Below are 25,265 nucleotides of genomic sequence, written 5' to 3'. Positions count from 1 at the left end.
ATGATAATCGCGTTAAGGATTGGAGCCCCGTCAGCCCTACCCTTGTGGAAGACATGCGTCGGGGCAAAATATCGGCCCACTTTGAGAAAAACTAGCTTAACGGACGACGAGACGATGATGATCGAAAACAGCTGCTTGTGAAACAAAAGCGGGGGGTGGGGATGAAAAAAAGAAAGAAAGAGCTCGTTAATAGTGTAGACGTCATCGGCCTCCATCATATCATTTCGCTTAACGCGATAAGAACAAAGAGTAAAATGATAAAAATAATGCTGCAGTTGCTGAAGCGAACGGCAGATATTCACTAATTCCATCGCTGTTAACAACGTGTTAATGACACGATGTTTGTTGTGGCCGACAAGCACGTGTTAATTGTGGTGTCGACCCTAGTAAGTGTCGTGACGTGTCAGATTTTTTCGGCTAAAAAGGCTTCTTCCCAAGAACCTCAGTTACGTGACATCAGGAAGAGATGGGGCGCTGCTGACGTTGTCAGAGATATGGAGTAAGTTGCTCTCGCTACATTTTCTGTTTTTTCCTTTTAACAACCGCGCGCACGAAGTCGTCATTCGTTTTTTTTCTGGATTACATGGACGATCAAGTCATCTTTCGAATGATGTATCCGCTGCAGGGGGGATTTATGGCTTTGCCGCCTGTGGGCAGTATCGTCTTAAGGCGTGGGCCCACTCGGAGGCCTCAAGATAATAAGGGTGGGGGAACATAAAAGTGTGATTGATATCTGATTGAAATCTTCGAGAGTAAGCATTTAAGTTTGAAAGGGAATCACTGTTAGCCAGATTGGACCTCTTGAAACTCACTTGGCCCGTAATGCTGTCTGTGGGCTAACAAAGTTTGTCGCCCTTCTCCCACTGTAATCCAGTTTTCTTGACTATTCACTAATTGTCCCCGTCCCTGCCTCTAACTGATTATTTTAGTCACTCTTCATGCTTGTGCACTTTTGTGGTCACTGAACCGGTCCCCTTTCTCTCTAGGTCACTCACGTTCTTCCACACTGTTTTGGCCATCTCACATTCGTGCAAACACTATAGTTGACTCATTTATCTAATCCCTCGCCTCTAGGCCGACCTTTCTGTTCACTCGCATGTGAACTCTCTAGGTCACTCATTGACCCAGTCCCTCGTTTGAACTGGGCAGAGGCGGACTTATGGTTTTACCGCTTGTGGGCTATAAAAATTCTGTTGCCCTTCTCCTATTTCACTAATTTTCTTGATCACTCATTCTTCAACTTTGCCACCTTGGGCAGCCCAACTAGCCTGTAGGCTCTGAACCCCACCGTCGCCACAGTGGTGGTCGGCTGAAGTTGGTTTCCTGTGGTTCCCAACTTCGAGGCGCTAATGCGAGCCCATCTCCTAATTAAAAAGTCTCGCCACAGAGAGCAACAGGACTACAACGATAAATTATTCAATCATTAAACTTCACTCATAGTTGTAAAAACTGGTGGCAGCACTACACATTACACAAAAACAAATTTCACGTCAGTTTTTACTTCACGTACACGCACATTCCAGCATGTACCAATTTGTTAGAGGATCCGCAGAGGAATATGGACGAGGGGCATGTGTGGTTTAGTAGTAGTAGCCTGTAGGCTCAGTGGTACCTCTCCAACCATGATCCCCTCCACATTATGCACTAGTACAACTTCGTCTCCTAAAGACATTCCTCCCAGTTTATTTTTAGAGTGAAAAGTGTGTGTAAAGCTGATATTCGGGCCCTCCGACTATAATAGGAGGCTTTGGGTGAGCTGGAGATTGTGTGCCTATGTACGCTTTGAGTGAGTGGTTCTTTTATGAGTGAAAATATCTACTAAATTATTCTTGGTCGCCGCAGATGAGCCATGAATTGGGCAAGGGAGCCGCGGGTGACAAAAGTTTGAGAACCACGTGGACTAGAGTCTGGTCCCTTCCGCAAAAATAACCGATGTATACGGAATAACGTAGTTGTTTGTCTATTGTTTTATAGCTTTTGCCCTCCCCCCAAAAGAAATTTCTGACCACGGCCCTGTGGAGAAGTCAGTCCCAAAAACACTTTGGAAGAAAGAGGAAACCACTGTCATAAATACAGTCGAACTTTGGTAATTCGTCATAAACATTTCGTAACAAAAGTCAATGTAATTCGAATTACTCAATTAATCTACCTTGGATCAGTAAGATGATATGGTACTACTGCTTAACCGTACATGCACCTCGTACACATTCCTCCACGAAATTTCTACCTAATTGGCACTTGCTGGAATGTGCATGTACGTTGCGAACCTAAAGAGAAATTTGTTTCTATTTAATGCTTGTTATGTGTAGTGCTGCCATCTGCCATCAATTGGCGTAACTATGAATAATTGATGACCATAGATATTTGCCGTTGCCAAGGGTGCACTTGTGCGTATGCATGGTCATTTCTAAGTTTCGGAATCTGGAAACCCTGAATTTTGTTACCCATTCCCCCGAAATACCGTTTGTCTCCCTACGAAAGAAATTTCTGGTCCCCGATACAGGAATCTTTGAAAAAAATTTATGTTTTACTTTGGGGGATTTGTGTGTTTCGATTTTTTCAAAGTTTTGTGAAATACTTACAAATTCAAAAGATGCGTTCACAAATGTTTCAACGCATTTTCGGTACAGAGAGAATCCGACAGGCGCGGTTAACTGCTGGCTGAGTGAGTGAGGAGATATCAAAGGGAAATTCATTTCTCTGCCCTCACGAACCCCGGTCTCTCGTTTGCCGGACGAGTGCTCTACCGACAAACGAGAGACCGGGATCGTGAGGGCGGAGATAAATATTCCTTTTTCCTGAAACCATGCGCGGAGCTACGGGGAGGGGGGGGGGAATGCCCACCCTGGAATACGGTATACATTAGATCAGTCGACTAAGTGGTCTAGTAGGGGATCTAGTGGGGGGGCAATGCCCAGCGTCAAAGGTGGAGTCGACTGATCCAATGTATATATGTATATATGAGCTGACATCATCATCATCGTGCCCCACCAGCAATAATGACCTTGCCCCCCCCCTCCCAGACTTCCACGTCAATCTCCGCCTATGCCTGAAACATCGATATCACTCAGCCAGTTTACAGTAGCTTTCGTATTAACGAGAGAGAGGAGTGAATTCATTCAGAGAGAATCCACCGTCCAAAGTAATTTCCGATTTCACGGAATTTTCACTGCTTTATTCCGAGAAAGGTTTCAAATTTGGCGCTTCGAATTTCGGAATACGGTATACTGTTGACATCTATGGTTGCTTATAGACGACATAGTCATACTTCAAGAGAGTAGAGAGATTCTGTTAGACGTCATTAGATGGCAGTAGGAGTCCCATCAGGCAATCGTGAATGTTTGTGATTCCACACATATCTTCAGTTTTTCAAAAAATATGCGTAAAATGTGTAATATATATAATTAACAATAATTAATGATAATATAATTTTTGTTAATATAATTGTTGATTAATTAAATTATTGTTAATTTGTATTACGAGGTGAATGGCGTTATTATTCCGGATGCAACTAGGGTCACCGATTTGGGAATTCTTATTGACGAGCGACTTAGGTGTTCTGAACATTGTCCAGCGGTGGTCAAAAAAGCGAACAGAATGCTCGGTTTCATTCTTGAAAAAGGTTTGTTCACATCCTCCTAAAGTCATTCTTCCGCTTTTCCGAGACTTAGTTCGTCCTGCAGTGGAATATGCCGTTAAGGTTTCGGAAACCATATACCATTTACAGAGGGACATTGACTAGGTCTAGAGGCTGCAGAGAAGAGCCACTCGTGCTCTTGATGACACACAGGGCTTAAGCTAGGAAGAGAGGGACTTGATTTTTTTTTTTTAATGTTTACATGTGACGATGCTATCTAGCCACCCTAATCCGGTCTAATGAGTGCAACACGTTGATATTTTTTTTACTCTCGATAAATGAATTTGTATTTGTTTCGCATTTGCCCTGTGCCGCGGATTTTTCTCTCTCTTTCTCACTGCAGACCAGAATTGAATTTTGAACCGATTCCTAGCCCAGGAGGGCCAACTGCTGGCATAAAAACTGGCCAAGAAGGCCTGCGAAGAGGAAAATGTGTTATTGTTTGTAGATAGATATGTGTTTGCGTGTTTGTGTAGTGTGTGTTAAAAGAACTTTGGTCAAAATTGGTCGAAAGTCATGATCTGGCTATAAACAGGCAAAAGCCACCACAGTCTACAGAAGCAGGTCACACAATCTGCAGCTAGCAACATCTGTCCAAGTTGGAATAGGGGAAAATACATCACACCTGGGAGTCGTGACGCAAAAATGCAATACAGGTAGCAAAGTTCTGTTTCAACTCAGCGCATTAAAAATTAATGGGGATTTATATTGACAAAATTTATGTAGGCTAAACAATCCAAAAATTCAAAAGAGTCTTCTTACTCTTTTTTTTCACATGTACATTATATACAGCCAAAGACCAATGTGCAATTCCAATTGAATAAATATGTGAATATACAAAAAAAAAATGCAAATCGAATAGATGCGGAAAAATGCGAAAAGATGTGAATAAATGTCAAAAAGTGCAAGGATACAGATATGCCAGTAATGTGAGTATATACAATTGCAAAAGAGGATTTATGTATCAAAACAGTATGTATAAAATGAGATTTGAAGACACTTTTACAGATTTTCTCAAGTAAGGTGCCCAATTTGTTTGGGCCTCCTGTACTTCCTTAAGCAGTCAGCATCAGGGCCGCAACTAGATGCTTCGTCATCCGGGGCAAGAGCGCATTTTGACGCCCCCTTGTAATGTTGAAGGAAAAGTTTCGGAATGATATTTGCGCCCCCTCGGGTCTAGCGCCCGGGGCATGCTTCCCCCTAGTTGCGGCCCTGGTCAGCATCATAGTCAACTATTTCCTTCAAATGTTCAAATTGAGAGTTAAACATTCGATCGCGCGAATTGGTGGTCATTGTTTAATTTCTTTATATAAGTGAAGATGTGAGGAATATCCAAGTCTTGTCTGATGTTAATTCTTTCTCGCTGCAGACACATAAAGCACGACATCAAAGAAATCACGAAGCTACAAGACACCGGCGAAATATCGACCAATGAAGCCCTCTTCTATTTCCTCAGGTAAGATTAACATGAACATGAAACTGACCTTCCTTCTTTAGGATGACCAATTGATTACAGTCAACGTCCGTTATAACGGCAGTCCACAATCGAGAGGAAAATTGTCGTTATAACGGACTTCTCGTTATAAACGAATTCCCAGTTCTGCTCTATCATATCAATTTTATTGCTATAAAATTGTAAAAAAAATTGCTATTTTATATACATTAAAAGGCTTTATAGATCGTTTTAATTTCAATATTTCCCTGAACAGAATTCGACGCGCGCCATTAAATCCGCCTCTGTTCATATGAATGAAAAGTGAAATTTATTTTTGGTCTCTCTCTCGCGCAGCAGTTAATTCTCTAAAATATTTTATACATTATGAATATATATAATATTATTATACATAATAATATATATATTATAAATATTTGATATATTTTATAATATATTTTTTGCATAGAATTTCGTATTTATCAAAGCGATTTAGTCGACCATTTAAACAATTAAAAGTCTCAACCATTATATTACTACTCACTTCCGTGGCGTATGGACTCGTCAATCTTTTCCCGCTAATCGGAAAGTTTTTTAGCATGATTTTTTTCTGTAATTTTCGGAGAAGACGTCAGTTCTGTGGGTGTTTTAGGACCTCTTCACACGGGGATACTCAAATCGAACTCGAGTTGCCTCAACTTGAGTGTTGAGTTGACTTGAACCAGTCGAGTTGCCCGCTTTCGGCCTCACGCTACCAAAAAAGAAAGAAAACAAATCCCAAAGTCCGGAAACAGCAAAAACGACGCAGTATTTAGTTCATCTGCCTGTACATTATCAACCGGGATAGGGAAAAAAATACAAATTTTTAGCGATTCTAGCAGCGATGAAGTTGATATTTTATTATAATTATAAATAACTACCATCGCCTACTCTATTATTTCCGGAAAAAAGGATAAATAGAGAAGAAAATTATGGGTACACACATTTATTGCACTGAAAATAACATTCATCGTACACCATTCGTTACGGCCAACGGAAAACGGCATGGGGGCCCCACATCTTGAAGCAGGATTCTCAGGATAGGATCTTTGGCAGAAGCCAGACGTTTCACAGGGCCCGATACAGTGAATTTATAGCAAGAAAATGATCATAATTGTCTCCCCCCCCCAGGGCTGGAGCCCTGTTAACCCCGCACTTGGGGGGGAGCCACGGGAATCGGATTCTCTTCATTATAAGGAATTAGAAAAGAGACTTACCTGGAGCTAATTAAATGTGAGCCCTGATGAGTGACTGCTAATAATTCTTAAGGTAAAGCAAATTCACGCAGTAAATACCCTAAATTAGTACACTTAACGTTCGTTGTAACGACCCCACGTTATAGCGACCATTCCATTACATATCGGTAGGATAAGTCCCATATGTTTTCAAAGAACGACTACCGTATATGTTTTACTTTCCATATAAAGACCCTCTCAATATAACGTTCGTTTTCGATGGGACGAAGGGGATCGTTATATCGAACGTCGACTGTATATCGGGCCGGTACCGGTATGATGTTGAAAATGTCATACCAGTATCGGCCCAATTTACTAACGATAACTGGGGGGAGTTGTAGTTCTATAGCAGTGATTCCCGACGTGGGCGTTAACGCCCCCTCGGGTGCGATGGAATGTTCCAGGGAGGCTGTAGAAGCTATGGGGTATAACATAGAATCCTATGGGTTAGATTGTGTTGGGGGCGATAGGAGAAAAAATTTTCTGAATAAGGGGGCGATGGGACAAAAAAGGTTGGGAAACTGTGTCTATAGGATGAAGACGCTTTATTTCGTAAGAGCTGACTGCTGCTATCATACCAGCAGAAAAAAAATATACCTGTGTTTATATCTTGGAGGGGAACGGGGTTTTCCCTTTTGTACTCTCACAAGCACACGTGTGTGCGTGACCTATATTTCACGCATTCCATACGACAGAGATTTGGGGTTAGGGCCGCATCAGAGAACATTTCTGTAGGAAATATAACTGTGTTTATCTTGTTACAAAATTCAACGTCGGGTCACCCCCTCGTACAACCTCGACCAACGAAAATATAAAGAAATATTTCAAGAGTCGCGTTACTTTTGTTGCGTTCGACTAGCCTCGTCGAGTAGGATATTTCGTCGCCAATACGCCAATATCCTCTCGCGAGAAGCTCCATAGCAATATACGTGTTTTAATAGTCTGGATGTCAAGTCTCCTATCAGTCGTAAGACTTCAGTATCCCCGTGTAGCCACTGTGGTGGTGGAGTGGTCATAGTGACGGACTCGCATCGCGAGGACCCGAAACCGACCATGGCCCCCGCTCTGTCCCCATAGGGGATATAAGCTGGTCACCCAGAGGGTTTGGGCCATGGTGGAAGAGCGATGCAATATCCGGAGCACTAAGCACCCAAAGACCACCAGCGGATAAGAAGACAAAAAGTTGAGGTTACATGGGCAGGTGCATACGCACGTCGCCAGCAGGCCACGAAGGGGGCCCACAAATAACTATAGACACACATATATAAGATACATAAACATATATATACAAGCATATAAACACTCATATATATATAATATATACAAGACAGGCGACATTGTCCATTGACAGCAACGGGAATCAGGGAACTTCATTGTCTATCAGAAGTCGCGCACAAAGACACCGTGAGACAATCCCAAAATATCGCATTTCATGCCAGAGGATCATAGTCTGAGTCTGATGAAGGGTTGTTATCAGCTTGTGAGGGAGCTGAAACATTCGTACTTTGGCACTGTTTCGTGACTGTTAATTTATCTTCGTTTGAAATGACGTATCTAATAAGGCGCTTAATTCTTTCGATTCTGGAGTGTTTTCTCAGTAACTGTTTCTTCCAAGTGGTGTAATTCTGTGGCGTAGTAGAGCCAAAATGAAAGTCCTTGGTATACTCGCATGCCGTAGCATAGTGAAAGACGGTTCCCTCCCCTCCACATTTACACATGCTTGAAAACCTACTCTTATGAAAACGATGAAGATAGGAGGGGAAGGGGCCATGCTCTGAAAAAAATAAAATAGCCTCTCTAGACCAGCCATAACTAGAGCATTTAACTTGTGGGAGAACTTCATATATCTTACGACCTGTTTTCGTGTCATTTGACCATCGCGATTGCCATTTCTGTAACAGATCATTTTGCAACTTCTTCATCGCCCACGACTTTGGAAGAAGGATGGAGAAATCTGTTTCTGGTCTTTCGGTCGCTCTTTTGGCTAACCGATCAGCTGCTTCATTCCCAGTATTTTCACTATGCGCTTTGATCCACGAGATATAGATATGTCTATTTGGCAGTAACAGGTCTCGAATTTTCCGAGCCATCATGTGGCGTGATAGGGGGTCTAGAACCGCATATAATGAAGAAAGTGAATCAGAAAGAATGTGTGTTTCTTTCTTGCTAGCGCTTGCCTGTTGCGTAGCTGTGAGCAGCGCAAACAGCTCCGCCTGAAATACCGTATTTAGATCATTGAGTTTATTGCTCCAGTTACTTATCTCCAAGTCATCCTGAAAGGTAACCATGGCCGAAGCCACTCCATGCTCAGTCTTGGAGCCATCAGTGTATATCTTATATTCAGCCTGTGGGTGTATTTCTCCTTTTAGGTCAATGCGGTATTCCTCCACAGATTGTGAAGGATGCTGGGACCATCCTGTGATTTTCCTTTCCATCTGGACGTAGGAAAGTGTCTCGCCATTCCCCAGCGTAACAGGAGTTTTCAGACGGGTCAAGAGGCTAAATTTGGCTTCACATTCTACCAGGAGACTGAGTGGGGGCAATCCCAGTATGACTTGTAGTGCATTTGTGGGCGTAGTTGAGTAGGCCTTAGAGATATATAGCAGATATCCCCTCTGAATTGAGTCAAGGCGCTTCTGTAGGGATACGGTAGCATTGGCTCCCCATATGGCGGCTCCATACACCAGAATACGTTGTGCGACCGTGATGTAAAGAGTCCTGCGCATCCTAGTGTTGATTCCCCAATTCCTGCCTGCTATGCAGTGAAGCCTCGTGAGTAGTTGATTGGATCTTGTGTTCAGCTCTGTGATATGGTCTTTCCAGTCCAATTTGTCGTTAAAATGGATACCTAGAATTTTAATTTTGCGGAGTCTCTTGATGAAGTTGTTTGACGAACGAATTTGTGGCGGACGTTTCCCTTTGGGGGAGACCTATAGGAAGTTTGTTTTGTTGGTGGCTAATTTAAGGCCGTTCTCAGTTAGCCAGTTGCTGATATCAGCCAGGACGCTGGAGGCGTTTTTACCAACTCCCTCCACCGTGGGGCCCGAGACCAATACGATAATGTCATCCGCATAGGCCTGGACCAGCACGTTATTTGGCCACTTGAGCTGGAAGATGTTGTTAAGTACCAGATTCCAATATAGTGGGCCAGAGCAGGACCCCTGTGGGCAACCTTGAGTTAATTGTTTCGACACTGCTCCACTGCCAGTAACTATTGAAACTGTACGGTTAGAAAGGATGTCTTCGGCTATTTTCTTTAGCTGGGAGGAAATTGGAGCCTCATTTAATCTGCTGCGGATAACTGGATATTTAACAGAGTCGAAAGCCCCTTGAACGTCAAGAGTTATGATTGCCATGTCGTGCTTTTTCTTTTTCTGTGTATTAATTTCTTGCTGAATGGCAACCAGAGCGTGTTCAGTGGAGACACCATGTCTGAAACCAAATTGGTGGTCATTGATCCAATTAACTTTGTCTAACTCGAATACAATTCGTTGTGCAATTATCTTTTCAAATATTTTTCCTACAGTCGACAGGAGATGTATAGGCCTATATGACTCAGGTAGGCTAGGATTTTTATCTTTTTTCAAAAACAGTAATACTTTACTGTTTTTAAAGTGTGTAGGAAACAGCAGAAGTCGGAAGCATCGGTTGTACATTACGCACAAAAATTCAGGGAACGTCCTGTTGATTCTTTTGATCAGGATATTGTTGATCATGTCTATTCCAGGCGCTTTTTTGTCATTTAGATGACTAATGACTCTTTTGATTTCGCTAGAAGTAATTTCTGGTTCAACAAAACAAATGCGCTCGCAGTCAGCTGTCTGGGAAGACTGACCTATTTCATTTCCTTCATCAGGAAAAATGTCGGAAAGTAATTGTTGTGCTTGCACGCGTTGGCTGTCATTGTCTGGGTTATATGAGAATATTTGAGGCGTAATTTTTTTTTGCCTTATAGCTGCCTTGAAGACCTTGCCGAATGGATTAGTAGAAGCCTCACAAAATAGTTTCCACGCTTGGTGTTTGGTCTTTTTGATAAGCTTATTATGCAAGGCCCTTCTTCGATGGAAAATCTCTTTCAATACACCTCTATTCTGATCGGTGGCCGCGTAGAATTTTCGCTTGCTAGACCGTAGAGCTTTTCTCGACATCTCCAGTTCTTTGTTCCACCAGGGTGCAGCTTCTTTGGTGGTAGTGGTTATTTTGAGCCACCTATTGCCTATTGATGATATTAAATTAAACGAATTTGAAATAGAGTTGTCTAGCTCTTCTCTATTTCTCGCATGATGTAAGTCACTAATGATATCAGGCATTTGTCTACCGAGAGTTTGAAGAAAATTTCTAACTCTTCTTTCAGAATTTGAATACTTGGCGATGGTTTGTAAATTAGCTTTTTCGGTCAGAGCTAGATGTATATAGAAGTGGGGACTCAAGCTGTCTTCATCAGAAATGCTCCAGTGGGTTCTCCGAAAGATGTCTACATCGTTCGTTAGCGTGACGTCAGGGCTGCCCGAAGCATCCTCCCAACTATAGGTGCAGCTGCCATCATTGAGAAGTGAAAGATGTTGGGCCCTGAGTAGATCTAAAAGTTTACGTCCCCTGCTGTCGATGTCCTTGTAACCCCAATGTATATGGTGAGCATTCATATCGGCACCAATGATTGAAGAAGTTTTGCCAGTTGTCTGGGAAATAATATTAAGTTCAGTGATAGTGTCTTCTATTTTTTGGGATGGGGAGGCGTAAGCTGATGTCAGAACTAGCTCTTTATTTGTCAAACAAATTTTTACGGATACACTGTTTCTGAATGTCAAGAAACTTGATGCAATTATTCTGTTATTCGGAATTATTATAGCTGCTTTACAATTTTGTGAATTAAATTTCATCCACATACCAGGAAGGCCCTTAAGCATTCCTTTATACTGCCACGGTTCCTGGATTAAGGCTATATCTATTTTTTTCTCAGAAATATGGTGCACCATAGTATAAGTGGCAGTTTCACTCCTGTTCAAGTTAATCTGAAGTATTTTAAGGTTTGTGGACATTAGTACTGTTATAGACTAGAATACGTAAGTTGCGGCACCCTTTGCCGATAGATGATATTTTAATTTGAAGTTATTTCCAACAGCGACACTGATGACCTTAGCCGCTAATGAGTGGGCGCATTTCACTACTATGTCGTTTTTCCTGGGTATAATATCATATATATAGTCAGATAGTTGCTCATATTCCATTTGTTCATAGAAGTCATTTAAGATGATTTTTCGATTGATGTAATCATCTTCAAAGAATTTCAAATGCAGAGGGAAATTGTTTACATTTTCCAATGCATCAGCATATGAGACCGTCCTCTTCGGATAGGAGAGTGTGGTGCCATTTGTCAGCTGACGTTTAGGTATCATCCCACCTGCAGTTTTTGACGATGAATAGGATGTTATCGTGCCACGGCCAGAAACTGACGTCCAAATTCTTGGTTGTTTCCTGCTGGCTTGACATCCTTGTTTTTCAAAGGATCCTTGATTTTGTTGTGTCGCTCTTCGACCCTGTTTCACTGAATTAGGTCGTGGCAGATGATCATCTGGAATTACGACAAAATAAAGTTGCCTCAGGATTTTGTCATTTAAAATCCACCGCTTAAGTTCCAGGCGATCGTTCTGGTTTAAACAGTCTATTGCAGTTCCACCTTTAATATTCCTGATGTTACTGATTTTGCTGTTGAAAATATGAAGGGAAGTTATATTACTAGTGGCTTGTAGATTTTTCATAATTTTATTCCTATACAACAGCAGGGGGAAGGTTTTACCACTTGTGGTTACATTTGCTGTGGTCCGTTGCTTTCGCTTTTGTCTTTTGTTCAGTACTTCGGTGAATGTACCACTCTCGAGATCATCTTCGGTATCTTTGCCATGGTTTTCCAAATTTCTCCCGGTTTTTGATGTTTGTTGCAGGGACATGTTATACAGCCTTTTCTGTATATTAGTTCTATGTGGATGAGTCTTCTCATCCATAGTTTCTCTTGTATAATCCACTTCTTCGACGGTAACATACTGGCTAGTATCACTGTCATCTTCTGTATCCCTTCTTTGGTCCGATGCTTGTATTGACGTTGGCGTGTGGTTATTGGGAGTTGTCTTATGCGTGATATGCATTGGCACCTTAGCCTCAGTGGTGTGTAGATAGTTGTTTTGTTTATTCGTTGAGCCGTCCTTACATTTCCACTGTTTTGTCTTGTTATTCATTTGCCTCAGTGGTTGGGACTTTTCCTTACTGCCTGTGAGTTCATTGTTTTTGTTAATGCCAAAGACTTCCTCGATCTCCCTCTGCGATTTCTTGTAACATTCTTCAGTTTGTGTGATTATGTCAACTCCAGTGGGATGATTCCAGTCATGCCTTTCGTCAGTTTGCTGTGTTTGGGTGGCTCTTGTTGTAAGAGTCTTCTCTTGGTCACCCAACCACAGTAATAGGATATCAAGCCTCTTCTTCGCTTTTTTCCGGTGCGTCGCTGGTATCCCATATTTGAAATTCTTACCCACTCCCGTAGTGTAATTTATGATTTGAAACAAGTCCTTGATGATGTCATCTACCTTGAAAGTTTTTCGTGCGTTAATAGGAAGCACTTGAGGATTCATTTTGGCGTTGCAGGATTTGTCAGTCCGTTCATGAATAGTTCTCCCAGCTGAGCTAGGTGATATCTCATTTGCTTCTGAGGATTCCTTTTCATCTGTGTTCCGATTTTTGGAAATATCCATCGGATCTCTCTTGGAGTCGGGAGGTTTATTCCACTTTGGTCTGTCTCCATGTGACGATTTATCCTTAAGAAAAGGACTGAGGCTGCTATATATGGCCTCCCTTTTCTTTTGAGAAATGTTCTTTGAATTTTTAGTTTCTCTACTGGGAGAAACGATATCATCCATATCTTCTTCCTCTAATGGAGCCCTGAAGAATTTGGAGCTCAAGGATTGGTCTTTGTAATCAGAAATTGTATGGCTTCCCCTATCGCCATTTGTCTCATAATTATTTAGGGAACTATCAGCTCCTTTTCTATCGAGTATGTTCATTTGTTCTTCGGGGATCAGATCTATTAATTCATCCAACAGCTGACGAATGGAAGTGTCAAGTTCCGAAACTGTATTAATTCGGATCATGCTGTTGATCATGTCGTGAATCGAATACAGTTGTTGATCCTTTGAACTCTTGCTTGATGTTGTCAATGGACTATGTGTTGCCGTTGATTCATTTTCCTCTCCTATAATTTCTTGTGAGACACCGTCTTTGTCATCATACTGAGTCTGCCAGTCCTCTGTAGATACAATTTGTTCATCATCGTTTAGTGGGGGTGTTAACTGTGTCGAGTTCAGAAAGCTCTCCGTATCCATATACGAGTCGATCTCTAAGCTATGAAAAGTTTCAGACCCGTTTGAAATCTCTACGGTGCTGTCGGCTTGTTCCTCGTCCGACGATGAAATCATTATTTGGAGGAATCTATCGACATTTTTGTTCTTATTTTTTACCCGGGGAGTTTTCTGTTTCTTATGATGTTGTAACTCAATGGAGTCGTTGATCTTTTTATTTCTGAAATAATAGCGTCCGTCCGCAGACCTCTTTGGGGTTGACAGCACTTTTTCCGTTGGTGGGGGTGTCTTTTCCATTCTCACACTCTCGGATATTTCAGTTTCAATGAATTTTGAGAAACCAAAACGGAACGTATGACCTGGAGTAATATCATGTGTCAACACAGTCTGCAGCGTCAATTACACTATTCGAGGAGAAAACGGTACGAATACGGGACAATTGGTCAATGAAAGTCATTTTGATCGGGACACATGGTCTCAAATTACAAAACTCTAATCGATATAGTATATCTTTATCGTTTGGCCGCAATGTTTACATAATTGACCAGGGACTCCTGGCACAAACAACATATTTTGAAAAATCATATAAAAACTTCAATTAATCGTAGAAATTCGGTTCTTGCGGCGGAACAATGCAATCAAAACAGATTATCCAGGCAAAATATTGTGCTATTTTTAAGGACAATTCGTAAAAAATTGTGTCGCTATAAAGTTACACCATGTTAGACTCTCGTAGGAACCATTACGAGAAAAATTTCAAACGATTGTAAATATTTAACAACTAAAGATATTTCGATGCGGTTTGAAGAGGAGAGAAATACACAGGTCTCTTAATAGGAAATTTTCAAAATTATGGTCAAAATAAACATAGAAAGGATTCAAAAAAAATTTTCTAATAGACCCCATAGACTTAACATGTGCAAATCAAAAATTCATATCTCTAGAACAAAGTCACCGAATTGAATTCAAGTTATCTCAAATTGTTCCTCTGGTTATTACCCTTCTTATTCGCAGATTTAATTGAAGACAGCTCACCGGGAAATTTCAGGAGACCATCTTTAAAAGTCACACTTGATCAGTGACGTCATCAACGTTGTAGCTCCATTAGAAGCCACGCCGCTTCCAGTGTCAAATTTAATCGTCCGTAACTTTTTAACGCGACGTCAAAGAAACACCCGGTAAAAAATAAAACGAACCGCGCACTTTATTAAATCCAACAGCACGTTACTCACAATCAAAAATACGCTGGCACATTTCGAAAGAGATACGAACACAGGAGCTTTTCCTCTCCCTGCATCTTCATCCATCCATCCATCCCCATCGCCCATCCATCGCGAGGACCCGGGTTCGAGCCCCACCGTCGCCACAGTGGTTGTCGGCTGAAGTTGGTTTTCTGTGGTTCCCAACTTCGAGGCGCGAATGTGAGCCGATCTTTCCTTTAAAAAGTCTTGCCACAGAGAGCAACAGTCCTACAAACAGTACAAATATTCAGTCACGACACATCACTCACTTCACTTCTGAGATATAGATGGCAGCACTGAGAAATCATACACAACACTAGATATGCAATCAGACTGTGAGGTACATACAGACACACACTTCCGGCACAATTCACTAGGTAGTAAATTGCCCATGGCGATAGACCTGAGTTGTGCTCGGTTTGAAAAAAACAGTATCCCCGAATAAAGAGGATATTGATCACAGGAAGAGACAAAAGTTGAATGAAATCATTACGTATTCCATGTGTATCGAGGAGAAGCTCGAAAACATTAAGAAGGGATTAAAACAATTTGACTTTTCTGTGTACATTCACAAAGTAATTTTTACAAGGAGAATGTGCCATGAATAGAGTCTCCCGATGTTCGATTCTGGAAGAGGGAGAAGGAAAAATCTATCATCTCTCTTTGAGAATTACTTTGACGTTATAGCGAATGCTTCCTAATTTTCAACTCGTTATAACCGAATATTTTTGTATCCTTAACATTAGCTATTTGACGATCGCTTGCCAATCACTCCTTATAGAGAGATACTCGTTACAACGAGCCGTACTCGTTGTAAGGGACTTCCACTGCAGTTATCTTGTAATAATTCTGTGGGGATTATTATTATAATTTTTGTAAAAGCATGTTTTTGCCCGATGAGCCAATTTAGCCTATATAATCGAGCGAGTAGTTTTTCTATGTTACAGCCACGAGGCTGAGGCGTTCCCAGTCAGTTGGCTCTGGATTTTCGACACGTATAGTTAGTTCTCAATTTTCTCCGTGTATGTTTTTTCCCTTAACATTTGTGAGGTCGTATTTAATTATGGATTAAAATGTTTAATACGTTCGCGAGTCGCTCATCTCTTTTTTCCACATCATCGGCAATATCACTGTACCGCGACATTGACACATTCGTATATAATTTCGTATTTTATATCCCGTACAATGGCTTTTTGATAGAGTGCGTCGTGGCACACAAATGTCCTAGGGCTTATTTTAAAAGTGAATCTTATTATTTACAGGATGCACGATTTCGACGACAACCGCAAATTAGATGGCCACGAGCTGATAGCTGCGATGCGCCACAGTTTCGACCACGGCCACGATGAAAACGACGTCGGCCGATCCAGCAGCATGCCTTTCGAAGAGATTGAAAGTGAATGAATGTTTACCTATATACGTATATTTTTTTGGTGTCTCTCCGTATTCTGAGCCAGGTGCCGTCTTAACGCACGAGCCCACCCGGGCACGGCCAACACCTTCTGTAGCAGAAAGCCACCACGTGAAGCTTTGACGTCACAGAAGCATAGGCGGAGATAGACTTAGAAGTCTGGGGGGCACGATGATGATGTCAATTCATCTATACATATATGCATTAGATCGGTCGACTTCACCTTTGATGTTGGGGGGGGGGGGGCAGCATCAAAGGTGAATTTGGTGCTCCCACGCCCTTGCACTGAAGTCGTCCATTTCACCTGTTGCCATTGGATATAGCTGTCCGACGTATGTGAAATCTTTACCCTTTTTTTGCAGTATATCCAAATGGAGTAAATTTCAACATCTTTTCAAGATTTCCTCCTTGGGTCGCCGTGACGAATGGTCGCATTTTTCGGAGCTCTTCAGCGTTAGTAGTATAACGAGAATCTACGGAAAAGCAGCAAATTGTCAGAATCTACGGAGAAGCAGAGAATCGTCAAAATCTACGGTGTTTGGGTGTCCTGCTTGGATCGCATGTGGATAATGTATCGGCTTGCTGTCAACGAAGATATCTTTTGATGGCGAAGCTTTCTCATCGTGAATCAGTGTGTACAAGTGTCAGTGTTTCAGTTCAGCCGAATTGTGTTCTCCCTGTAATTCCCCCAGTGTTTTCGTCTGCCCCTTTTCCCCAGTGTTTTTCCTTTTCAGATTTTCTTGTTGGATCTATCCAGGTGAGTTCTATTCTTGTAGTAAGTGCTCAATGGGTTTGATTTGTCCTTTTGCAAATGTGGGGAACATTCATGTTGTCAGAGAACTGTGCTCTCTGGCAGAGGATTACCATGATTCCCTTAATAAGAAAGAGGAATTTGAAAAACTTGTATTTAATTGGTTGAAAATCAGTTATGAAGAGGGTAATTCCCTAAATATCAATGACGAATGTGCTATAGCACAAAAACTTGAGGATGTAATTGCTGTATATGTTGTCTTGTTGGAATCCTCTCCGAGTGAGGAGGAAATTTTGCATGAAAAAGTACTAAAAATATCTCATGCTTTTTTTGAAGAGGTCAATGCAAGTACATGCATTCATAGTAGCAAGCTTAGATTTAAGTCGGTAATTCCGAAACTTAGTGAAATCCCCACCTCGCCCTTTTGTGAAAAGAGGGCAAGGCGCAAGAAAGATAGGGGCAAAAAGAAAAATGGGAAAAAGAGGAATACTGATGAAGAAGTTTCCAAAAAGGGAGATAGTCCGGATAATTGTTATGATAAGGGGGATGAACATTACTCTGGGATGAGCACCTCTAAAAGGGCAGGTAAGAGTAAGAAAAAGGATGTACATAACAAAATAGAGTACGACTCAGTTACTTCGTCGTGCTCCAGTAGTGATACGTGTGACACCTGTACATCGGGTTCTACGGACAGTAGTTCATCTACTGTGTCATCAGATTCACCCCCGCCTGAGAGCTCAAGCGTGCTCATGGGGCAAAATGACTCTAGTGAATATACGCTTCCTATATTAGATATTCAGAATAGTACACTAAATTTTTCGATAAATGACACAATGGCTATGTCAAATGATAACATACCCAATAATAATTCGACGCTGTCTCCTTCTAAATTGTTACTGGAAAATACCTCGGATGTTTCAGAGGCAAATGATATTGGTCAAGTGTTGGCTGAACAATCGGACAGTGGTAATGACACACACAGCACTCCTGTACAAATTAAAACAGGTACAAAAACAAGTAACGACAAAAGATCAGATGGTAATGACAGATGTGATGAAATAGCTGATAGCAATGATGGACTTTCGGTTATTTTTGGTAAAAAAAAGAAAAAATCAATAGATAACACATTGCACAATACACAACACTTACAGAACTTTCAAGTTAGTGTTCCCACTACAAATTCAGACTCTGATGGCTGTAATGATGATAACGAAGGGTTCATTATGGTAACAAAAAATAAAAAAAAGAGTAACATTCCCCCAATAATACTTTCTGATTGGGGAAACAAGTGGTTACAGGATTTCAGTGAAATTAAAGCAAAATGTGAATTTCCTCCGCAACAGAAGCCAACAGGTGATAATATGACTTTTCAGGTTTTTTCGGAGAAAGATCACCGTACTGTCACAAAAATTTTTGACGAAAAAAAATACAAATATCATACATATCAGACTAAAGGTAATCGAACCATCAAATTTGTGATAAGAGGTCTGCCTGCGAATATAAAACCGCAGGAGATATCGGATGACCTGTCTAAACAGGGGTATCCCACTGTGAAGGTAGTTAATATGAAGAACTATTCGTCTGGTAGAGTACTACCGTTATTCTTAGTAGAGGTGACGATTGAAAATAAGAAGTTTGCAAATGTTAAAAACATAGGGGATATCCCAATCAGTATCGAACGTTATAGGGGTAACCAGGTGCCTCTTCAATGTAGGAACTGTATGTTGATGGGGCATAGTTCATATTTTTGCAAAAATCTGCCTGTATGTTCGTTCTGCTCAGGCAATCATGAGACTAGAAGTTGCGTTGTCAAAGGTGATAAGAAATATCTGAAGTGTTTTTTCTGTGGAGGAAGCCATACGGCTAGATTTTCAGGATGCAGTGCCAGACCTGGAGTTACAAACAGGAACACACGTACTTTTTTGCCTTTAATACCTACTGGCATTAAAACACCTAATCTTGATGACTTCCCAACCTTAGTTGGACAAGAGGAAGAAAATTTCAATATAGGGTCTAATTCACTTTTTGTTAGATCTAAACAAGGGATGGACTTAAAACAACATAATACTCCCCTGTCAGCTCAAATGTGTACAGAAGAGGAAAAACTGGAATTACTGCGTAGACAGGAAGAGTTACACAGTGTTTTACACGAGGGCCCTCACCCTCTGGGTATTGGGAAAACACACAGAACTACTGACGAATAGAAAGAGGAGTTACAAAAAATCTTACATCGTGATGTAATGCATGACATCATTACACACACTGAGGAACTTGACATGAGTGGTGTTGAAGTAACAGAGGAAGAAAATGTGCACAGTTCTGAGGAGGGTATGAGAGTGCAGATCGAAAATAATCAAAAAACTGTTAACTTCGGTGCTAAGACATTAGAAGACAAGACACAAAATACTGGTAACGAAGGTACTATGGTCATAGATAAAGTTGTGAACATACTTGAGTCAGCTAAAATTGACTCTGATAAGGTTAAACTGATTATTGCAACTCTAATTCAAACTCTCGAACAGCCTAACAATAGCTCAATTAATTAATGCCCCCCCCCCAGGCCATTGACCCTAATGGCCTGGAATGCAAATAGCTTAAGAGGAAGTACAAAAGAAATTTTCAAACAAACTCTTTTTGATCATCAAATTGATATAGCATTGATAAATGAGACATGGTTATTGCCTAGCAATAAATACGAAATTAATGGATACCAATGTATAAGAAGGGATAGACTTCATAATAGGGGGGGAGGAGTCGCCTTATTTATTAGGAACAATATCCCTTTTCAGCATTATGCACTCTCTGACTCTTACAATATTGAAGCAGTAGCTGCCACCATATATGTAAACAGAGTGGCTATGAGATTCTGTGCAATTTACAAGCCCCCGAATAACAATTTAGATATGGATCTCTTAAAAGAGATTTTTAACACTACTTTACCTGTCTTGGCAATAGGAGATTGGAACTGTAAATCTTCTCTTTTCTACTCCAGAACAACAAACAGACAGGGTAGGATATTGAGGAAATTCTGCTTGGATAATTTTTTGGAGGTTATATCTTCACCGGAGCCTACTCATCACCCTCCTCAAAATTTTGGGTTTCCGGATGTTATAGACTTTGGAATCGCAAAGAACTTTTTACACAATATTAACATGCATGTCAAACCATTGCTTTCATCACCACATAATCCACTTTTCCTCACAATAGATTTCATGATTCCAAGGAAAAAGCTAATCTGGAATCAAATTGACTGGGCTCAGTACACTAACATATTAGAGGAATTACCGATCATTGAATTTAATGATCCAAGTGCTGTGGATATTGACCAAGCAGTTGATCATGTTACTACTGTAATTAATAATACAATAAAAGAAGTAACAACAGTTAAGCAAAGTTCCAAAAACAACTTTGGATTACCAAAAGAAATTCTTGAAAAAATCCAACACAAAAATAGAGTTAGGAAAAAATGGCAAACGTACAGGGGCAATTTGGATAAAATTATACTGAACAGATTACAGAAAGAAATCAAAAAAGAGGTCGAAAATTATGTCAATGAAAGGTTTTCAGAATTCATTGGTAATGCAACAGCAGAGAACGGAGGTCTCTGGAAAGCTTGGAGAATCTGTAAACCCAAAAACACTAGACTTAATAAAATTCAGACAACAGCTGGGAATCTGGTTTTTACTGATCAAGAGATAGCTGACACTTTTGCAGAAGTGTATGAAAATCAGTTCTCCAGGAATACCAATCAACCAGTAAACACATACCAAAGACTGAGACACAGGGTGGCCTCTTATCTATATAATGCTGCGAATTCACCACAAGGGCACATGGAACTAACCTCAACTAATGAAATTCGGGACATTATCAAACATCTGGATATTAAAAAAGCAGCTGGTATCGACGGAATTAGCAATAAAGCTTTAAAATGTTTACCAGACAATACTGTAGAATCGATTAAGAATATATTTAATTCTGCCATACTGAACAATTATTTTCCTTCCCCCTGGAAGAAATCAGTAATCAGGGCAATTCATAAACCTAGTACAGATCCTATATTGGCAGAAAATTATAGACCAATTAGTCTTCTTAGTAATCTTGGCAAATTATTCGAAAGAATTGTGGCACCCAGGCTAATACAGTATATTGACACAAACAATGTCATAAGACCTGAGCAGCATGGGTTCAGGTCCCAACATTCATGCGTTACTCAGCTGATGAGAGTGTCAGAATTTATCACAAATGCATTTAATAATTTTGACCATGTTGCTTCTGCGTTCCTTGATATCTCAAAAGCCTTTGACCGTTGCGACCATGTCACATTACTTGCCAAGCTAATTCATCTTGACTTCCCGCCATATTTTATAATCTTCTTTTATAATTACCTTTTGGGTAGGACCTTTCAGGTTAAGATACAAGATTCTCTATCAGATGTTAAAACCATCCGAGCCTCTGTGCCACAGGGTAGTGTGTTGGGCCCGCAATTGTTCCTCTTATATATCAATGATATACCAGCTCCGCTGAATGGAACAATAGCGTTATTTGCGGACGACTGTGCGGTGTTGTGCAGCAGCAGAAGTGCATCACAAGCAGTGGAAAATTTACAGGATACTCTGGATCACATCGAATACTGGTGTGATAAATCTGCTATCAAATTGAATGCTGCCAAGTGCAAATTCATGTGGTTTACGCGACGGCGTAAACTTCCCAGACAACTTATCCAAATTGGTGACCAGTTTCTAAGACCAGTAAACCAGGTGAAGTATCTGGGATGTACACTAAACAAAAATCTCTCATTTTCTTCACATATTGAATTTATCAAAAATAAGACTAACGGAGTAATGGGCATGTTAAACAAAATCACGTTTCCACAGGCCAAATTGACATTGCATAACAAAATCATCCTCTTTAAATCAATACTCAGACCTACCCTACTTTATGCGTCCCCTGCTTGGGCCCATGCTTGCAAGATGAATATTAAAAACTTACAAACTGTTCAAAATAAAATTCTTAGAAGATTCACAAATGCCCCATGGTTCATCAGAGGTATTAATATTAGGAATGACTTGGATATCCCACATATATTTGACTATATACAAACTCTAAACAAAGATCAGTTTGACAGAATGAGAGAGTCTACGTACCAACACCTTGCTGACATAGTGGACTATGATGTACAAGCCATAGGGAAATATAGGAGACCACAGCAGATATTCCATTTAAATTGGAATAATCTATAGCTGATACTTGTATATATGAAAATGTTGGCACTATATGTATATATAACGGTAGTTGAAATTTTCTAGTGTATTTTTTAGAAGTTTGAATCTTGTGTTTGTACATAATTCTTAAATTACTGAGCACTTACTGAATAGAACTCTTAAGTATGTATATATCTCACTGTATACTTTTGATATTGAACAATTGGAATAGTAGTGGCATTTTTTGAATGTGCCCATCTGGTTTCTTGACTGCAAACCCTCATGGAGTAGAAATGATGTTGGCGAAATACTAACTTACAGTCAGTTATGCATTTAGGACTGCCATCAACTGAAAGGTACAGAAATAAGTTAGTTTATGGATAATTACATCTTCAAAACGTATATTGAGGTTTTTGCGCTGCGTCCCCCATGCAGTGTTTTTTCCCCTTTTTCCCCCTGTATAGAATGGACGTTTACGAGTCAAGCTTTCTATGGTGTTCTGTTCTTGGTGTTTCTGCATAAGGACTGTTGGTTGTGGTGGCATAAAAAAAAAAAAAAAAAAAAAAAAAAAAAAAAAAAAAAAATCTCTGGCTTAAATTTGCATAGTCTGACCATTGATGACCAGCTGACGTTTTTCTTTTTTCTCTTTCTTCTTCTCCCCTTAAGCTTTTTCATTCTTTCCCTCTTCATAGGCCTTCCTGGCCAGTTTGTATGCTGACAGTCGTCCATATAGGATGGGAATCAGCTAAAAGTTCTATTCTGGTCTGGTCTGGTCCAAATGGAGTGACGTCACGAGCTTCGCGCGAAGACTTTCTGCTATAGAAGGTGTTAGTACGGCCGAGTGTAGGCTACACCCTCTAGTACTTCGTGATAATGAGATCTTTTCACCGTTTTCGATTTTAAGCATTTAAATTGGTAAGCAATCATTTATAGTCGGGTGGGACGGGGAAGGGGAAGCGGGGCAAAAAAAAAAATTGCTTGGAAGCCCCACGATCCGTTTATGACGGCCTTGTCTCAACCTGGTGATATTTTAAAGCCTGACCGTGTACCACCCTGTTGCCGGTAAGATGTTACGCAGGGGTCTGCGAAGTGGTGTGTGTGTGTCAGAATACTATAAAAATTTGACGAAATTATACGAAATTCATACAAACTCTATATGTACACATTTCTCCCAGCAGTGATTACGGCGGAACGCCAATTTGTAAAATTGAGTGTGAACACATGTGGCAGTTATCGTATAGTATTATAGGGTGATGGCTGTGATTCCATCGCTGTCCCTGGTTCGACACCAACATGGTTGAAACAATTTTTTTCTTAAATTACCAAAAATCAATAGAGCCTGGATCGTACACGGTTAAAAAGAAAAAAAAAAAGGATGTGCGCGGAAACGTCCCGTATTTTATGAGCAGAACCATCTTTTTCCTCACAATACGAGTTCCTCCCATATTCATATGTTACGACCAAAAAAAAAAAAAATCTGAATTTCGGATATTGGGTCATTCAAGTATTACGTCAGCATCGAAGGGGGGCAGGGGGTTTCGGATTTGCTGGCTTTTGATGACAAGAGGGGAGGGGGTTTGAAGATTGCTTACGTCATCAACCACCTTTTTTTGAAGATATGAAATATTCTAAGCTGCTGACGAAATTTTGCTGACGAGGGGGGAGGGGGGTCAGTGTTTTGCTGACAAGGAGGGGGTCAAAAATGGCTAAAAATCTGCTAACGTAATACTTGAATGGCCCCTATATGAATGGGTTTTTTCCTTTTTGTAAACTATAAAGGGGCCTGTGAAAAGTTCTGATCCGAATGGCCACCGAACAACCTAGTCTAGGCATCAAGACCCCCCTCACCCCCCCCCCCCCACTTCAGCCCTCTGTTAAAACCCGCTCAAGACTGAAAAATTTCTCGTACCTCGTGAGAAAAATGAGGCAAAGTGAAAGAATATTCATTATTAGCGGGAAAAAAAATTCTTTGAAAAAGGAATTTTGAATAACCCGAGCACCTCTCGGATTATCCGGAACCTCGAAGTTTTGAGACTCGAATTATCGAGACTCTACTGTAGCCTATGCATCGATCCCTAAGATATCGATATTCCGATTCCATCGATTGTTGGGATTGCCCTAGCTAACCATAATTATCACAAAAAATACGCCAACTTGGCGATGACTCCGAATCATAGGGATATATAAGAACCGACCAAAGTCCGGGCCTTCCAACATCCGACGTTGGAAGGGTCAACTGGCTGATTTCGGGCTTTGGCCGTAACACATACATAAGTAAGCTACCTATATTGTACGTACTTATCTTCGCAGGTGTCGTGGACAGCTTCTTCGCCTACGACGACAATGCCGACGGATTCGTCAGTTATCCCGAACTGAGGCGACATCTGTCTCCTGGTGGAACCGAATTCAACATGCCTTAGGATCGGAAAGCATATAAATACGTATTTACACGTTTTGTCATGTCTCAAGATGTCAAAATCTAATTATCAATTCACCCATCAAAATTGAACGGATTGAATAAAAGAATACAGAAAAAAAAAATCAAAATATTGTATGATGTGTTTTTTTTTGTGAATTTTTCCTCCGCCGATGAATTTGCGAAACTCGCGGTAATTACCGACAAAAACACAAAGAATGGCGATGAAACGACGACGTACTTCATCATCCGGAACAAATTGCTCGTCAAACATCCGCCCGCGGATCAACCAAAATAGGGTAAAGTATCCCAATAACAAACCACAAAGAGATTTAATGTGGTAATTCTGCCATTACGAGACTCTCGTTAGTGTTTCATTATGACAACAACAAGAAAATAGGGGGGGGGGGAAGGGTGTTCAATTATGACGGTCTTTTTTTAGTTCAATGTCGAACCCCCCATTCAGCGGTTTCCTGTTTACAGATGTAATAAAAACGGACTTTTCCAGAAAATATTTTGTTTCTGTATGTCCTTTGAGAGAGAGAGAGACCAAGGG

The 25,265-nt window shown here is 40.7% G+C and overlaps 1 protein-coding gene across 1 annotated transcript; it reads left to right on the top strand.

The window, feature by feature from the left end:
* Positions 1-220: 220 nt before the first annotated feature.
* Positions 221-24,836, top strand: LOC149075211 (longistatin-like). The gene is made up of 4 exons (XM_089242497.1): positions 221-499; positions 5,007-5,093; positions 16,193-16,326; positions 24,604-24,836. Exons 1-4 carry the CDS (start codon positions 339-341, stop codon positions 24,711-24,713), a joined length of 492 nt encoding a protein of 163 aa, XP_089098623.1. The 5' UTR covers positions 221-338; the 3' UTR covers positions 24,714-24,836.
* The last annotated feature ends 429 nt before the right edge of the window (positions 24,837-25,265 follow it).

The sequence above is a fragment of the Pholcus phalangioides genome, unplaced genomic scaffold (assembly GCF_987345545.1).
Source record: "Pholcus phalangioides strain wild (caught in Gottingen) unplaced genomic scaffold, Ppha-v1.0 ptg000015l_1, whole genome shotgun sequence".
NCBI lineage: Eukaryota > Metazoa > Arthropoda > Arachnida > Araneae > Pholcidae > Pholcus > Pholcus phalangioides.
Note: the sequence above shows the minus strand (reverse complement) of the source record. Positions and strands in the feature narration are given on the sequence as shown.

What these genes read in the sequence shown, in the direction of transcription:
- LOC149075211 (XM_089242497.1), top strand. Translation starts at nt 339, where the DNA reads ATGTTTGTTGTGGCCGACAAGCACGTGTTAATTGTGGTGTCGACCCTA. An exon ending in GCCCTCTTCTATTTCCTCAG is followed by an intron (nt 5,094 to 16,192) that starts GTAAGATTAACA and finishes TATTATTTACAG; the next exon opens with GATGCACGATTTCGACGACA. An exon ending in GCCTTTCGAAGAGATTGAAA is followed by an intron (nt 16,327 to 24,603) that starts GTGAATGAATGT and finishes TTATCTTCGCAG; the next exon opens with GTGTCGTGGACAGCTTCTTC.